The sequence below is a fragment of the Gallus gallus genome, chromosome 3 (genome assembly GCF_016699485.2).
Source record: "Gallus gallus isolate bGalGal1 chromosome 3, bGalGal1.mat.broiler.GRCg7b, whole genome shotgun sequence".
Classification (NCBI taxonomy): domain Eukaryota; kingdom Metazoa; phylum Chordata; class Aves; order Galliformes; family Phasianidae; genus Gallus; species Gallus gallus.
The window spans coordinates 31,845,746-31,862,590 of NC_052534.1; the positions used below are offsets into that span (position 1 = coordinate 31,845,746).

General features: G+C 42.3%; 1 protein-coding gene and 1 long non-coding RNA gene across 4 annotated transcripts in view; one reads left to right on the plus strand and one right to left on the minus strand.

The window, feature by feature from the left end:
- The window catches only part of VIT (vitrin), a 44,619-nt gene that overhangs the window by 25,646 nt on the left and 2,128 nt on the right, over positions 1-16,845 (minus strand). For both annotated transcript variants that reach the window (XM_015283726.4, NM_001024580.2), the window contains exons 2-5: positions 5,451-5,516; positions 4,551-4,616; positions 3,335-3,491; positions 1,189-1,322 (exon numbers count right to left, since the gene is read on the minus strand). In XM_015283726.4, coding sequence (XP_015139212.1) covers positions 1,189-1,322; positions 3,335-3,491; positions 4,551-4,616; positions 5,451-5,481 — 388 coding nt within the window. In that variant the 5' untranslated portion in view covers positions 5,482-5,516. The remainder of the gene's footprint in view (positions 1-1,188; positions 1,323-3,334; positions 3,492-4,550; positions 4,617-5,450; positions 5,517-16,845) is intronic.
- The window catches only part of LOC107052893, a 41,029-nt gene that overhangs the window by 17,573 nt on the left and 6,611 nt on the right, over positions 1-16,845 (plus strand). The window contains exons 7-10 of one of the 2 annotated variants that reach the window (XR_006938762.1): positions 1,770-1,861; positions 2,411-2,599; positions 3,228-3,485; positions 5,981-6,114. This is a non-coding gene — a long non-coding RNA (uncharacterized LOC107052893). Of the gene's footprint in view, positions 1-1,769; positions 1,862-2,410; positions 2,600-3,227; positions 3,486-5,980; positions 14,121-16,845 lie in introns of those variants that run through there. The other variant, XR_005859053.2, reaches the window with a different exon arrangement.

Consider the following 16,845-nt stretch of genomic DNA (forward strand, 5'->3'; position numbering starts at 1 on the left):
TTTCCTTCCTATTTGTGTATGAAATGTGGTATCAAACATACTATATTATTTTAGATTTTTGCTTGAAGCAGTTTGTAATGTTGTTCCACTGCGTTAGAATGACAGTTCAACATGCTTGAAATTGAGTCATGAAGGACAAATCTCATCATGCCTACAAGTGTGCAGATTTTTCGTCTTCTCTTTACCTACATCTCTAACTTTCTCTAGTATCATCTGTTATAGTGACTCGTTAATTAAGAGTAAAGATATGTTACTACAAATCAAAAATTCCTGCAGTTTTATAGGATGTCAAGTGAGCAGCTGCTGAGGTAAAAAGATCTTATTTCCTATTTATGTAGCAGAATTACAATGTGCTGTTTGTTGGGAAAAAAACAGCAGCAAGTACAAGTAGCAATTCAGCTATTCCAGGAAAGGCGTACTCATCCAAAATAAATCCTTCTCATGGTGTGGTGTACCCATGGTAAAATGCTGTAAAAAGTGCATCCAAATATATTAATGCTAACTCCAGATGGCAGTTCAGTTTGGTCTGCTTCTGAGACCTTATTAAATAAGGTCCACTAATTTTCACATGAAGATATTTCTTTGGAGAAGAAAGGAGAAGGGAGCATTTCATAACTTATTTGGGATACAGCAATAGAATTTTTAATACAGTGCTTTGTACAAATGCAATATGGCATTTGTACGTGGATTTGAGATGGGTTGACAGCTTTTTATTTTAAATGTATATATCATTAAACTATGCATACTTAATTTTATTTAGGAATTCAGAGAACCTTGGTCATTGCATCCAACAGGTATACTGAAACTGTGTTGCTTTACTCATGAAGGAAACCTTCACATCCCAGAGCAAGACAGACTATACAGCTCCACTATGCAGAGCCTGAATGGCAGCACTGGAACAAGTCACTTCAGAAGACATGGTCGTAGACTCACAGTGAGGGGGTGTCCACACTGCAGCTTGCTTGACTGCAGTCCTTTTCAGGGGAGCAAATGCAAGGGGAGACCTACCCATCATTCCTAAGGCTTAGATTTTAAGCATCAACATCAGGAGCTGGGATGCCCATGGGCAGTCAGTGCAGACCTGTCACTTGCAATGGGCAGTGCACAGCTCCAGTGGAGTGTATTTCACTTGGCTGTATCCATAAGAAGCCCAGAATAAAAACTAATCAAGGTGCTTCAGCACAGTACCTGAGACAAGGAAGGACTCCCTCCAGCGTGGCAATGACAATGACCGAACTCCATTGGAGAAGCTCCCCCGGTACCCAGCATGGCCAGCCACCTTCTGAACAAGGATCTTCCCACCCGTATTGTCTATTGCACCACTGCAAGGGAAAAACATAGTAGCTAAAGGTGGGAATTCTCCCCCAAGCCACAAAAACTGTTTAACAGTGCAAGAGGTAGGAGGTGCTCACTTCCATTTTTAAGCCAGGAGTTGCAGCGAAGCTACTAAGCTACCACTAAATCTGCTGCTAAGAAAAAATTGTACTTCATCAACACAGAAGAGCAGCTACACAGCACTGTCAGACTCCATTTTTTCTTGCCATTGATCTATGGGGTCAGTGTTTAAGGCTGACTGAGTTGCACAGAAGGACAAGTTTCTGCCCTCCTTGCAATTCCTACAAGCATGACTGCATGACTAAAGATATGTGGAGATGCACTCTGAGAGTTGGAGAGCCAGCCATGCAACAATAATAATTTAGACAATCCAAGACAAACCTCCCATTTGCCTGACTTGTTCTTTTTCAGAAACTGTTTTCTTTGTTTTTCAGTGTGCGTTATTCACAGAAAACTGAGCCTGGTTTTGACTTCAGCCCAGAGTAAGCTGAGCAAAACGTTATTGGAAGCCGTGGAGGTGCGCCATGTAAGTTAACAAAGCCAAACTCAGCTGGCAAATGGGGAAAACTGAAACCCTCACTCCAATAATACAGGGAACTGACATTTGGACTGCAGCAGAATTTGCATTCACTATCAGTATTTTGTACCTTCCCACTGGGACAAGCTCTGCTTGCAGAGACACGCAGTTTTCACTGTGCACTAATATCCAAAGGAAGAATTTGTTGTGTAAAAGCCAGTCCCTTGAAGGCCATCACCAGAGCAGCGGCCACTGTAGCCAAGATATGGCAGTCCTGTGCCCAGTGGCACCCAGGGGTGCAGCCTTGTAGTGGGACTCACTTTCATGCAGTCCTTCCTTGGGCAGTGGTTCTCAGCACAGGGAGGACTCTGCTGTCCCCTCGTAAGCATCGCGCCTTATAGCAGAGCTTTTGTCTTCTTGCATGTACAAGTGAGAAATCATGCCAGGCAGTTTGAATTAAGAAAGCTAAATGTTTTGCATTTTATATTAATTTAGAGGCAGCTTTCCATGGCAATTAAAGGCTTCACGTTAACACATTAACACAGTTTTCCATCTCAGCAGGTCATATTGAAGTATGGTGTTTCAGGGCCACAGCAGTTCACGGGAAGGGACTGTGAAAGGAAGGAGGGCAGAGAATTCCCACCGGTGGAGCAGCTGATGTCACCAAAGATTCATGAGCACTTTCACTTTCTCAGTGCTGCTACAGTTCCCTTACACAATATCAAGGGAAATTGTTTTTCAAATAAGGTACAAAGTCTCAAAGTCTTAACTATTCAAACTTACTCAAGTTCCCAGATATTTCTCAGAACTGGAAGCACTGTGATAACTCTTTGAATGAAGCCAAGATGTCAATCAGACTCTACAAGTTCTTCCTGCACTTGTATCTGAATGCATCTTGCCTTTGCATCCTGCCTGCAGTTACAGTGTTTTGGTTGTGAATTGATTCTCCATTAAAAATATCTGTGCATTTTTTGCATGGCAAATTAAATTGGGCAAAATCTGCGCTATAAAATCTTCATTATGCATTTCTTCGTCCAGTATTTCCTTCTGCGGCAGAAAGGCACATTACTCAGCCTCTGACATCAAGACCAGTTAAATTCAAATCTGCAGAATTAAAACCAGTCCCAGGAGTGTGTGAGATGTACATAATCATTGCCAGTGATACGTCAGTCCTTTTTTTTCCAAAACCTTATTAGTAGCAGTGGTTCCATCCCACTTGAATGAGAATAGTTTAATAGTCTGAGAAATGCTAATCTCAAGACACTTCTACAGCTGAGAAGCACCTTCACACACAACTGATTTCAGTAGGAATAGAGAGTTGTCAGCACTGGATCCATAGTAACACACATGATCTTTCTCATGTGCTTTCCACCAGAACAGCAGCCTGCAAACAGACCTACAAGGCACCGGGAACTTTGAAGGACCTCAAAAGCCATGAGTGATGATTCTCTTTGGATGCCTGGCTCAGTTTAACCCACTCACCTGTGTATTGCAGCACTGCACACACTGGAAAAAGAAGCGTAGATGTCTGTGCCATAAACACGGTATTTTACATCTTGACATCCTGGAGGGCATTTTGCGATGAATTCTGGATTTATTATCTTCCCAGCCTTGACATCGCAGTCAATCTGAGGTATGTCTGTGAGAGCAAAATCTTGGTAAAGTCAGATTGAATGTTTTCATAGCTGAATGATCTTGTCATAAAAGAATGAGTAACTGAATGAAAGGGATGCCCTCCTCTTATGCTCTTACACCGATGCTTTTGAGATACAAGAAATGTCTGTGTCCTCTGCATCTACAATATAACACATAACAAGCCTTGTACCAGGGATTGTGGCTGTATGGATGGAATGAAGAAGTCTGAGGATATTCACAGAATCATAACTGTAGGGGTTAGAAGGGACTCTGGAGATCATCAACTCCAACCCCCCTGCAAAGCAGCCTTATTTCTGATCTTCAGTTTATTTCTTTGATGGAGGTATTTCTCTGCTGGAGAGAGAAAGAAATGTGGTTACCTGGGCTGTGGTTACCACTGAGAGAGGAGGCAGTAGGGGAAGAGGTGGCTGTGAGGAGAGACCAGGAATGACCATGCACACAGGAGGCATGATGCTTCCCAAGTCTCCCCTGTGCTCTTGGAATTCTGTGCCATCTGTAATACTGCAGCCACATCCCATTATCTTCCCTTTAGTTTTAAAACCGTTTGCTGGGTACAATTTGCTTTGCACGGGGGGCTAGGTATAAGTCATCACCTCTCAGAATACTTGTATTTCAACTAAATAAAGAAAACAGTCTGTGGAGACTCTAATAGAGTAGGACTGAAAGTTATGCATCCCAGTGAGTAAGACATACACAACCCCTCACATGCTAAATAACTACATATGCTTTATGTTACAGCAGATTCATTTCATACATTTAGATCTCTTTCAAAAGCCTTATGATGACCCTTGTATGGTGTGTGGGGACAAATGAAGACACATTTTAATACTGAAATACACAGTATCCCCTTTACTCATGGACCAGTAGCACACATCTTAGTGATTTAATTCAGTAGAATAATTTGTTACTTAATATATGTTTCCACTGACTCTGTAAAGAACTGTGAAGAGTTACTAGAGTATCACTTCACTTCAGACATTTTTATGCATCAGTCTTGCTTGCTGTAAAGCAGCCAAGCATACTAATGGGATCACTTACTTACATAGCTTAGCCTTTTTGGTCTTCTTTGTGGCTTCCTTAGCTGCATATGTACATGTAAGAAGTACACCTAGAACAAAAAAACAAACCAACCACAGCTTCAGGAAAAAGGTGGACTGCGAGCATCAGTCACCACAAGCTCCTCTGCATGGGATTTCCCAAGTTTTAATCAACCGGTTGAAAAAATGAAATAGGAATATTTAATGACACATCTAAGTTTCTGCTTGTTGGTTAACTTGTCCAGTCAAAATGTCATCTACTGTGGGGGAGCTTTCTGAAGGGAATTCAAGAACAATAGATCACATGTTTATCTGTGGAACTAATTGTCAAAAGATGCCACTGAGGCTAAATAATCCAGAAAACAAAACAAAACAAAAACAAAAACAAACAAACAAAAAAACCTGTTTCTGTGAGTGGTGGAAACTGCAATTGGTGTGATAGAGATACCAGCAGATCAACATCTGTGTGCATTAAGTAATTAGGAAGTTGGGGAGAGAAAAAGACTACTAGGAGAAGGAAAAGAGGACATGTTTATAACCATTTTGCTTTGGCACCTCTTGATAGGAGAAAACTGTTTTCTTGTAGAACTCGGAGGAAAAGAGGATGCTCACAATACAAAATTAATGGCTGATTTTCCTTTGTAGGGAATCTTTAAGTTACAGATATTTTCAGCCCTAGCGATACATCTGATGTAGACTGTGTCTAGCTATGGTCAGGCACTTAGAAATCTCTTCAAGTAATTAGTATTACATATTTCTATGCAAAAGCCAGGAAATCTGGGTAGTCCATTGCTCCATTTCTGAAAAGCTGTGCCAAGGCTTACTCTGCCAGCAGCCACTGATCAGCCAGGACAGGGGAGTACAAGACTACTAACTACTAATTGCAGCACATCAGCTGTACTCACCAAAGAAGGTTGCAATGACTGAGGCCTTCATAGTGACTGAAGCAAAGTCTGGATCAGTAAGGAGTACTGAAAAGGAAAACATGAGTACATCAGGTTGCATTTAGAGGTGTTGTGGACGCTACTGGAATGGTAAGGGAAGAGAGAGCGTGCAGTATTCATCAACCCATCACAGTCCTCATGTCCTGTGCCCCTTTCTCCTGGGCTGAGTTTGCTTTGCAGAGCAGCTGACATCCCCAGAGATGACGCTAGGGCTCTAGAACAACCAAGGACTCATATTTTATTTCTGTCAAGCTTTGACTTTTACCTCAGCAAAACTAAGGTTTCGTTGGTTTCAAGATTTTTTTCTGAAGCCAGTGGTAGCAGAGGACATGACAGGGAGTGCTCAGAGATTTGCACATTCAAGTGCATCCTGTAACGTCACAAATGTAAGAGGAACATAAGTCAGCTCACTCTTGAAGCAAGTTGCATAAATTATCTTGCAGTCATGCCACTGATTGTGAGACAAATTATTGATTTCTTCCTTTGCTGAGGATGTGTATGTTCAAGCCCGAGATTAAGAAGACGTCAGCCCTTCTGATTTTTCTCTGGGTCTGTTTATGTGGGTCCTGACTCCTGCCATCCCTGAGAATCCTGGCCGGCCTAAAAGACTACAAGCTAATCACAGGTACCCTCCTTCTCCTGGGCAGTTCCTTCCATGCTGCTTTTCTCCTCTATAACATCCAGAGGATGTTATATGGAGGAATATTGGCTTATCCCTATGCTCTTTCTTTTTCTTTGTATTGGAAAGAATTACAAGTGGGCTGAATGGATTGTGCATGAGCATCAAATGGATAAAAATTTAGCAGGACAATGAATCCATAAAAGTATGTATTTTTACACTGCTATTCCAATGAGTTATAGAGCTTGAGACGTGACGCTTTTGATCTTGAATGAAGAAGAATTCATAGACTCTATTTTAAACAAGGCATATGAGAAAATGTATTGTGATGATTTCATCTTCCTTTTTATGTTGATGAATTCCTCACTTGTAGCAAAAAGTGTTCATTATTTGGTGATTGCTGGGGGAAATGCTAAGCTGGGTGCTCATAATTAATGATCATTAAAATAAAGCAAAATGCCCGATACATATCAGAGTAAAAAGTCTGAGAGTGATAAAATATTTGTATAAATTAGAGGAAAAACTTTAGGGTCAAAATTAAGTTGATGTTCAAAGAAACTGATAACTTGCTTACAAATGGCAAGATTTCCACTAAAGACAAAATTATCTTGCTATCAAAGAAGAAAACACACAGGATATTAAATCCGGAAATGATCACAAAAAACAAGTTATCTGCCTCCTTGAAGATGAGACAGTGGCAGATTCCACTTAGAGATTTGCATACTCAGAAGAGGGCTTTGTCTGTCCCAGGAGGGAAAGTTAGAATGACAATAGAAATATGGGAGATAGGGAGAGAAATACACAGTCTGTCTTCTTCATAGGCAGTGTTTCCATTTTTTTCATTTTAATGGCTCTTCCTTTTTCGAGCAAGTCACATGATTTTTGAGTGAGAGTGATGAAAACAGCATGCTAGACTAAACTGGGTTCAGGCAGCTGTAGACCTTTATCATTTATAACCATTTTTATACAGGCCAGCTACATCTCTGATTTTTACTTCCATACTGTGGTCAGGGCCCTCAGATCTTGGGCTGTCACGTGTGGGAAAGCACAGGAGGATTTACATTGCTGGGCAGATAGTGCCTGGCTTAGGGCTCCAGGGGAGTCTGGTTGCAGTCATGGTATCTGGGGCCTAGGGATCACCTGATGTAGGTCCTGGAGATACTGTGTACTAGTATGGCATCCACTACTACAGAATCTTAAAGAGAGGAAAAGTGTGAAGTAAAATGGTGATATTTTGTTTCTCAGGAAAGGAAAGGGAAGCTAGCGCTCTGATCCTGCAAATGGACCTGTGCGTGCAACAGGTTCTGTACTCTTTGGAGATCTAGTGCCAGATCTGGGGATGTTTTATATGCGGAGATCAAAAATGACACTTTGCTGTTAAACCAGAGATACTGTCCTTTTATAAATTTACAAAGTTAATAGATCCCATTAAAACAAAACTAAAAGTTTCTGCTTGGAGTTAGACTATGCTATGATTTTTACTGAGATTTCTCCTATTTTACGGTCATGAGTCTCACTATTATGATTTTTTTAACCCTATTTTTTAAAAACCTAAAATAGCCCCTCCATGCATGCAACAGTCAATCTGCCTAGGAAAGACAGAGGTCTGCACAACAAAGTTATCATATGGTTTTACACATGAAGCATACAAGAAGTGTCCAATTCACCTGATTTTCTTGGTTTTCTTCATGTACGTCTTGTACTGATCTTCCCTTTTGCTTCCAGATCTTATTTTTGTTTTGAAGATTATTTGAACCTTATATCTTTCAAATACGTGCTATATATAATCCAGTCCACCCTCTGAGAAATAACTGATCACAGAGTCCTCCACTGAGGTTACCACAAATGTACCATCATGTGGTCGCATGAATTTCCACATCGTTGTTCTGCCATTCTTTTCCTGATGGCTCCTTACTACAGAAGTATACCTGGCCAAACCACCTGTCTTCCAGAGATGTGATGCAAGGGGCCACATGGATATGACAGAAAATAATCACATGGTAATTAACCCTACAAAAGCCAAAATGAGAAATCTGATGTGTAAGAGGAGTGTGCCTGTTATGGCTCCATAGCCACAACCAATTCCACCCAAATCTCAGATGGTCAGCAAAACAGGGGAAGGAGAAACTTATCCTGAACCTGGCATTTTATCCTTTGAGCTCTGCTGTCTCTGGTGTAAATTGGATTTTACATGTTTTTATTTTTCCAGCTCCATGAAATTCCTGTCATACACACAAAATGGGAAAAAAATGTTCTAATGGCCAGAGCCCTGTTTCTGTTTGATATGTCCACTTGCTGTTGACCCTTTCACTCCCAGCACTGAGATGCTAAGGTGCCTTTTGAGTTTGTGTCTCATTAGTGAACCAAAACAATGGATGATCTGGATGATATTTTGTAAGCCCTGATTCACTGGCATCTTCCATCGCTTTTCTCTGACTCTTCATGAGTGATAATGTCAGCTATGCTTAGCAGATTTCCATTAATTATTTGCAGGCAGCAAGTCACCATTTAGCATTAAATCTCCTTTGAGTACGTTTCCTCATCTGTATCCTCCCAGCTGCCATAACATACATTACTTCTATACCAGGAAAGCAGTATATATGCATGATATTAACACTGCTAAAATCCCAGTCAAATCAAGCACAAATCCAGCAAGGAGCATCTCCTTCGGTTTTTTCAAGTATAAGTACTATCCTAACCTTTTGAAATCAGATTTCTATTTGAAAAGATGTTGATTCCTTTTTCTCCACCACAAATATTTGAAAAAGCTGAATGCCAGGAAAAAGACAGAATTAGCAAGCCATTCTTCCAGCACATGAAGTCAGACTTTTACACTGACCTTTTATTATATCAGCTTGGCTTTTATAAAGCTCCCCAAGAGCTCTACAAACAGACAGACGGTTTTTTATCTCTATAAGCTGTCCTTGTATGGAAAACTATACATTTGATGATGGAGTTAAAGGTTTTAAGTCCTTGATTCTTGGTGTAAGACAATGCTGTCAGTCACATGGGCAAACACAAATTCTTTGCTGCTGTCACGTGCTTTGTCTCTGCAGGCGTAAGCAGTTTATTTCCTGTAATCCCCTGTGCTGCAGAAATTAATTTCTGTACTCTCTTTGTACCCAATAGTGTGTGTTATTGTTCTCCTTCTCAAGGGGCTGCAATATAGCAGCAACACTGGTGCTGTTAAAAAAATAGAAGTGGACTTTGTTTGAAAGATATTCAAACAAGGAGCTTGGAGTTAACAGGGCTATCTTTAAGCACTGTGGGTTGAGTTAAATATGTGCTCCTTACAGGAAAATCAGGTGGGTTTGGTGTAGGTGTGAGTACCCTGGTTCAGATAAACAAGAGCTGATCATCATCTTAGAGGGTAAAAGATTTTGGATTTTTTTTTTATTCTTTTTTTTTTTTTTTTTTAATTGTATTTCACTCTTTCTTTGTTTCATGCTATCCCCTAGCTCACCAGTAGAATAGCTGTGTGTTTTGGTGAAAATTAGGTAAATGGGCTAATACCTACAATGTTGTTTCCCCTCCTTTCTTCTCAGAGGGAAATAGCAAGATGGTCTACAGTGGTCATCTCCACTATGGGTGATCACACCCTCATAGCAGGGTGGTGTTTGCTGCTGTTCCTGCTTGGTGTTTAGGCCTTTTGCTTCAGAGATGGGAGCAAGGTCTTGAACCCTGCTCTGTTGCCTGAAGAAGTGCTGGTTTCCCCCATGTTTTTACACGGAGGTACATGTTGGCTCTGTTTTTCAAATACATTTAGCTGACTGGCTTGTGGCTGTGTGTCTGGGACTGTAAGAGCTGTGAAGGTGCCAAAGGAACCTTGCTGCAGCCGTGTGGCTGGGACATTCACATCCTGGGAAGGAGGATGGAGTGTCCTGGGACCTTCCTTCACCCAGAGGCTCTGCTTCTGCTCTGCTCCCAGAAAAGCAAGCAGGCAAACACCATGATAGGCTCCTTCTCACTTGCTGTCTTTTTGATCCCATATTTCTAGTATGGCTAGATGTGGCTAGTATGGGGTCCTGCTTTATAGCAGTGAATGAGAAATATCCTAATCTTTCATGCTCTGGAGCCTGATGATGGGGATGAATTTGGTGACAGAAAAGTGGGCTGAAAATCTCTGAGGTTGTAGGGAGCTCTGAATACAGTTCTTCCTGATCAAGAGTCATCACAACTTGCCTCCCATTATAGATGCTTTGATTGACTGCTGTGTCATACTTTAAGTGGCGCCTGATCTGCCCTATGAGGTCCCCATCTTAGAAGAGAGCTAGCAAGGCTGCTGGCACCCAGTACCCACTGGGTTGCTGCAGTCAGCTGTCCCAGTGCTAAGTTGCACTTTGGACCCACAAATCCCTTTTTTTCCTTTTTCTTTTTTTCTTTCACAGCCACTTCAAGAAATGTTTATGTGCAGATTTTCTAGAGGAATTTAGTATGAAATAGCCCCAGTCAGGCAGGTATAATGAAAAGATGCTATACCCAGCAATTTACAGCTAAATAAAAACACCCAAGCAGCACTGTGCTACTCGTTTTATATTCATGCAAAGATCTGAAATTAAACCAAGGTTGAAGTAACAGCGATGAATGCTTTCTCTGCTTTCCACAGAGGTCTTGCAGAAGAAGGTAATTTATTTAAAACTATAGTGTGATTTAACTTGCCAGACCTTTCTCAGGGCCTAAATAAAACTGTAGTGATTATACTTTCTCATCTGTCTCACAGAAGTAACCACCAATTACACTGGTCTGGCCTGTCCCTCCCAGCACAGGAAGAAATACATTTAGGATATAGCACCCACTCAGAGAAAGCATAACTTGGAATATCCAGACAGCTATTTCTATGACGGCCATTACACTGTGCTTCCCTGTTTTCTGCTAAATCATCATATGTTACTTTTTTTCATTTGGATGCACAGCTTTCCTGGTTCATTGGGAATTGCTGTTACATGCAACCTGTGAATCCCTGTCCAGACAAGTACCTTTGTTTGCCTGTCTCTCACAGCTCTTGTGTCTCATGTATGTGTCCCCATTTCCCCTAGGCTTGATCCCTTCTCCCTCTGTGCACTGGAACTTGCTCACTGTTGGAGGCAACCTCTTTCCCTTTACTAATGTAATGACTTCTGCTTAACACTAGCCAGGCCCCAGATAGGTTCCTTGCACTGCTGTGTTCCAAAGAAACTGAGAGCAAAGAGGTGAGAAAAATCTGCAATCCAGTAGGACCTGAGGGCTGCGCTGGGTACAAAGCATAAGATTTATGGCTACATTTCCTTTGCTCTTTGTAAAACACAGTTTTCTATTTTCAACAAAACGCTTAATTCTAAAAAGTCAAAGGGACATTTTAAAGTATAGTACATGGTTTCTCAGGTTGGATGCACAATTAAAAAAAAAAAAGCACTGAATAACTGTGCTATTGTGCTGCCTGCAAACTAAGAATTATTGCAGTGTGTCAGAATTCCCCCGAAGGTACATATTTGGTCTAAAAGTGAAGAATTTGTGAGGAAGGCACTGAAGAAACTGCACATCACTCTGGGGATGGCTTTTGAAATTTTTGTGGCATGTTCAGACAAAGCTTAACATCTTTTTGTATGGTAAAAACTTAGAAGCAGAAATTTAGAGAAACATTAGTATGTTTATGTTCTGCTTATTAAAGGTACATGTATCCCTTTGCTACAAAGGTGAGTTATATGTCTAGGCTGAAAGCAAAACTGATCCTTAAGCATGCTGATAAATTTATACATCATCTTACAGAAAAATAGAATGGAAGCTGTATTAGTTTAGTCTGTACAACTATTGCTGCCTCATGCCAAAGCCATGGACTGCTTGGATAACAATTCACAATACATGTGCAGCTAAAAAAACTACCTGGAGCTATTCTGGCATGGAACATTGGTTGAAAAAAGCAGTTAGTGGTTGAACTGAATTGATTGATGGTGACTTGATCAAGGAAATCAAAATATCTTCAGGAAATCAGGAAGCGTTAGGAAAACTGCAGAAATCATTTTGGAAAGCTAAGCTGCTTCTATGCTGGCAACCGCCCCCGGCCATGCCCTGCAGGCACAGCTCACCCCTCCTGAACCCCCTTCCATAGGCATAAAGGGGCCACCGACATGCTCAGAGGAGGTGCATGAGCTGTTGAAGTAGCCAGATGCAAAAGGATTGTTGGTGGATCTCCCACAGGCTCATGTCCTCCAGATCTGGGCCACAAGCAGCTCCACAGGTCACTTGCTAGCTTGTGCTTTCTTATTCTCCTCACAGAAGATGGCAAAAGTTAGTTCTTAGTCTTTGAGCTGAGTCTGCCCATACTTCTGTGGACAAGTTTGGTCTTCTGTTGCATGTATTTCACCTGATCTGCAGAGAGATCTTAAGGCTTGAATGTCTGACCCCTCTCCTTCTCATGAGTTCAAGGTGAGTCCTGCTTCTCAAGGGCTTACAGTGCAAGGCTGCGGTGCCAGTGGAGCCTTATTCCTTGCACTGCACCAGGCTGACCTTCTCAGCAAGCAGTCACCGCCACTTTGTTTTTTTACAGGCAGTGTCGGTTGTATTCATCTCTCTGGTGTCAGCATGTAGCCCACCTGTAGTCCAGCAGGCATGTTCAATCTGAGAACTATCACTAGATGTGGACAGGGAGCCAGTGGAAAACTATACTCCTGTGAGTATTGTTTCCAATTGTAATGGCTCAAGAACACATCTTTATAAATGAGGATGTTATGGGTAGTACTGGATCTCTGAAAAGGTGCTGCTGGTCGCAGACTTGACACCTGTATAGTAACTGTTGAGTCACGGCCTGAACCACTGATTGAGCACCTGGGGAAAGGACCCAGTCAGCCCTGGGAACACAGGTGAAGACAATTCACCCATTTGACCAGAAGGGCTGGAGCCTGACTGCACCTCTCTTAGACCTCACTTAAGGGCTGACTGCCAGTGCAGAAGGATCTCTAGTTAGAGATCCCTCCCTTGTGAAGCTTTCCCTGTAAGCCTAGATTTTCAGAGGCAGGTGAGCACTTTCCCTTTTTCTTTGTAACGGCTTTCCACTGTGCTAGTCCCTTTGTTGTTGCACCTCCTGTATTGCTATTCTGCCACATTGATCTTTCTGACTGTTACAACTATGTGCAGGTAAAGCTGTGCAGCCTCATGGTATGCATGTTGGTAGCCCATGGCAGATGGTGGGTATGGGCTCTTTAGCATACCGTCATGCAGACAATGTGATGTGCTTTTGCTTCTAAAACTGTATCCCCTAATGCCTAAAAGCCCTGGAGGCACTTGAAGAGCTAAAGGTGGTGGTGGCAGGGAGCAGTGCCTTCAGAGCCTCTCATGGATACTGTGACAGTGGAGGTGGAGCCAAAGTTGTTGAGAAGTACTTTTCAAGTCCAGGCTGATATTTGCTTACCAATTCTGCCAAATAGAAGTTTTTTAAACCTGCAGTTTCAACACAGAGATGAATCATGGGGTTCTGTTTCTGAGAATCCAAGATCAAGAAGGAAAACTGTGCTTATTGCATGAACTAGGAACAATCTGATAATCACACGGCAGGAAGTTGTAATTTATGGTCAAAGCTCTGTTTGAAAACCAAAACAGAGCCTTTATATCTCCATATTACATAATAGATTTCCACACTTAAGAAGTTTGTTCTGACCTTTGGCTCGAAGAAATTACCGTATGAGCTTTTGCTTCTAGTTATTGCCTAACTTCTGTATTTCTTTTGATGCACAAATTTCACCAATGTGAATAGAATCAGAGAAGATGTAGACTATGGAAGCTAGTCTGAGATTCCACATCCAAAATTACCTTATATTTTGCGAGGCAGTTTGGTAGACAGACTGTCGCCAAAGCAGGGTGAAAGAAAACCTGTCTGACCTGGGCATACTTGAAGAAAAGAGCAGGTATCTACATTCATTCCTGGTAGATTCATGGATGCGTGTTTGATACCTATATTTGACCTTGCAAGTGGTTCTTGCAAGGTCAAATATTCCAAATAATTCCAGTGCAATTACTCTAATCTTTATAACCGTTTCCCTCCCTCATCTGGATGCTCCTCTCCTCCCTGTTTATTCTCCTGTCCAAGCAGCCTTTCTTCCTACTCTTCACATCCAAATGCTTCTTCCATCAAGCCCAGGAGAACAAAATGCTGGTGTGCTGCAGATGCATTGTCAAAGTGGTGAGCAAGGCAAGCTTTCATTGTTCTCAGCTGGCTGGCAGCAATGCCTACTGCCACCAGAGTCATGGAGCTGTACCCTTGCATCACGCAGATTCTCCAGAGGTGACTAAGGCCAGGACACACAGCACTGCTGCCAGCTCTCCTCTGTGTCTCATTCTTGTCCTAGGAGCTCCAGGGTAAGCTATGTGTTTGGTGCAAATAGAAAAAATGGAGCCTTCTGAACCCTTAAAGGAACCTGGCAGAGAGATTGAGAAGTAGAGACGTGGTTGCATTCAAACTTCCCTGTAAACAAGTGATCTTGGAGAGGTAAAAATTTCCACAGTTTTATGTCCAAGCCTGGAGGCACTGGAAATCCCCGGTCCATCCTGGTGGGGACATTAAAGGATTGCAAGAAGCTACACAAAGATCATTCAGAATTTTTCCAGAAAACTTGGCACATGTCAAACTGTCATTTGGCAATTGAGTTTTTCATAGGGAACCAGCTGCCAACTGAGAAACTGTTGGCCGCTGTGTTGCATGTGTTACATTTACAAAGCTATTTTATAAGGTGGCAGGCCAAAATATGGCTTGCAAATATTGTTGGCATCTTTAGAGCTGCTTCTAATATCTGTATCTGTAGGACGTCCTGTAGAATGAGATGCATTTTTGGATGTACCAATGAAGTTTTAACACATCTGCAGCTCTGGAGATGAAAAAGAGGTAGGATTGGCTTAAACAGATATTAGAAAGCCAGATCAGTCATGACAGTAAGACTTGGCAGGTTAAGAACTGACTGAACAATTTGAATGAAGTAAGGGTGGTTATGAATGCTCTTCCGAATCCAGAGGTGTTTCCAGTCTGGCAGATGAGCCGTAGATTTGGGTACTTTTCTTCAAAAGCGATGTGGCAATGTAGGCAGTAGTATAATTTTAAATAAAATGCAGTTCCAACTTAAAATGCAGGTTCCGACTCACTGGGAAATATTAATTCTGCCTGACGCTTTCTGGCTTTTTCCAGGGCTCATCTGCTGATAAAAACGGTGCAGTCATGTCCCACTGTGAGGGAGGTGCCAGCGGAGGGTGGCAAAAAGTTGAGGGTGAGAGGGAATGGTGGCTCTGCTGGCAAGGCACGCTGCAGAGGATGTGGGAGCAGTCCTCAAACACCACAAACACTGCAGCTGCTCCAGGGCACAGAGCTTGGAGCTAAATGTTTGCAGGGACCTGAGCCAGCGCTTAGGTAGCTGAACCACGAGTGCTATGCTGTCCTGACTTCCCACTTCTGATTCATCCCACTGTCTGCAAGAGTCAGACATATCCATGCAGGCTGCAGTCACTGCTGGAGAGTATAGCTATCCCCATAGATGCCTTAGGAGCCTACGCTATATCTGAAGTCGCCCCAACACGTCTGTGGGCCACAGTACTGGAGAAAATATCATCTGTCATAAACAGCCTTGTGCTACTTGCAACAAACCCCTTCACGCCTCCCTTTTTGCTGCAGTTTGCTCTGCGGGGCATTTCAGAGAGTCAGTTTCACTGCTCCCTCCCGTAGCACTTGCAGCCACACGTGCAGCCTCTGTGGGCTGGGAGCTAAGAAAGTCCACCCGCATGATGCAGGCAGTTATGAGCCAGACAGAGTTTAATTTACTGATGTAGATACAGCCTAAACAGCTACAGCTTTTCTGGTCACTTCTGCACCACTTGTGCTGCTTCTGTAGCATTCACGCAAGTTTTCCAAGTGTGAAGTGTGCGATAAATAAAGGAACTAGGATGCAAAAGAACGGCATCTGCTCCGAGACTGTTAGAGAGGCTCTTTTACAGGCAAATGAACCACCAATTTGTAGTAAGACATTGTTTTCTAAACACAGAATAAAAACTGTTATCTTGCTTGGCTGGTCATTAGAAGAGAGATAATTATAGTCTCAGTGTGATAATCGGCTCCCAACAGTGGTTGCATTGTCCCACTCCCCATCTGAATCCCAGCACAGGCACCCAAGGCCAGCAGCTCTGGGAACAACAGGGCTCCTTGTGCATGAGCGAGTTCAAAAAAGTGACTGAAGTGCTTAAGTAGGTGCTAAGCACCTATCTCTCCCTATGACTCTGGCCTTAAAAACTACTCAAGGTGGGCAAGGTGGAAAAAAAACAACCTCAAACTTTAGTTCTGCATTTATTTCTATTTTGTTCTGTATTTCTATTTTCTAATGCAAATCAGTGAGCCATGTATGATAGACAGGCTTTCAGAAAGAAGAATATGCTCAATGATCAGTGTTCAGTTTCTGAGTTCTTGAATGGTGTACCCGGAGTTTCAAGAGGCCAGAATGTCTCTCAGGGCTTTCAGGGAACTCTGGGCCACTTGTCCAGAAAACACCCCACTGTAATGGGACAACTACTGATCTGGCACCTGCCCATCCCTCTGTACAGAGATTTCATGACTGTATGTTAGAGCATTTTCTCTGCATTTAGCCTCAAGGCACTGGGGGAGGAGTACAGCCATAGCTGTTAGGTTGGCATGTTGAGCTACTGGGCACTATTTTCTTTTTAGAGCTATATTTGAAGCTTTGAGGTGAAGAGGAGAAGTAGAAAAATTTTCCAGATAGACTAGTTACAAGC